This window comes from Eimeria mitis, genomic scaffold (genome assembly GCF_000499745.2).
Source record: "Eimeria mitis Houghton genomic scaffold, Emh_scaff1311, whole genome shotgun sequence".
NCBI classification, from domain to species: domain Eukaryota; phylum Apicomplexa; class Conoidasida; order Eucoccidiorida; family Eimeriidae; genus Eimeria; species Eimeria mitis.
In genome coordinates, this window is record NW_013568716.1 from 1,965 (window position 1) to 2,936 (window position 972).

General features: G+C 36.2%; 1 protein-coding gene across 1 annotated transcript in view; it reads right to left on the reverse strand.

The window, feature by feature from the left end:
- EMH_0034330 (syntaxin, putative) overlaps positions 1 to 972 on the reverse strand; it is a gene marked incomplete at both ends in the record, with an annotated part of 5,651 nt that overhangs the window by 1,014 nt on the left and 3,665 nt on the right. Inside the window, 2 exons of the mRNA XM_013494859.1 lie at positions 116 to 193; positions 843 to 908. Of these exons, the coding sequence (XP_013350313.1) occupies positions 116 to 193; positions 843 to 908 (144 nt within the window). The remainder of the gene's footprint in view (positions 1 to 115; positions 194 to 842; positions 909 to 972) is intronic.

Consider the following 972-nt stretch of genomic DNA (forward strand, 5'->3'; position numbering starts at 1 on the left):
TATATACATATATATATATATGCTGCAGATATATATATATATATATATATATATATACATATATATATATATATATATATATATATATATATATATATATATATAGAACTCCTACCTGCTCTACTACTAAAGTCGCGCTGTCCTTAAAGAGTTGATGCAGCTCCACCATAGACTGCGCCACCTTAGCAATCTCCTACAATACAGCAATATAATAAAGACAAAGACAAAGACAAAGACAGAGAGAGAGACAAAGAGACAGAGAAGGAGATAAGGAGACAGAAAGAAATAGAGAGACAGACAGAGATAGAGGTGAATATACACACAAAGAGATACTCTGTCTATGGCTTCATTTCTCTATTTTGTTGCTGTCTCCTACAGCAGCAAAGCAAGCAACAATATAAAGACAGAGACATAAATAGATTTTTAAATACAGAGAAATATTCAGAGATAGATAAAGAGATACACAGAAAGAGATATATAAAGATAGATATAGATATGGAGACAGAGAGTAGGTGGTCCAGCAGGCATAGAGAGATAGAAAAGAGAAAACCACGAAGGAGACAGGCAAGAGACAGAAAGGAGACAGAAGAGATATATAAACAGGAGACAGACAAAAGAGAAACGAAAACAGTTTATAAGAGATAAGAACCCCCCCACACACAAAAAGCAAAAAACAAAAAGAGTGCAACAGACACCAAAAGAGATAGACTGAAAACAAGAGAAGCACAATGCCAGGCAGGATGCAGGGGTATTGCTGCAGAGAGAGAAAGAGAGAGAGAAAAAAAAAAAAGGAGACAAGAGCAGCAGCAGCAGCAGCAGCAGCAGGCCTGGTGTCTCCTCACCTCCCTTCGCGCCTCTGTGTCGCATTCAATTACCTCTAAGTCCGCCATCAAGTCCCCGCTAAAGTCCTGCAGCCAGCATATATATATATATATATATATATATATACACATATATATATATATATATATA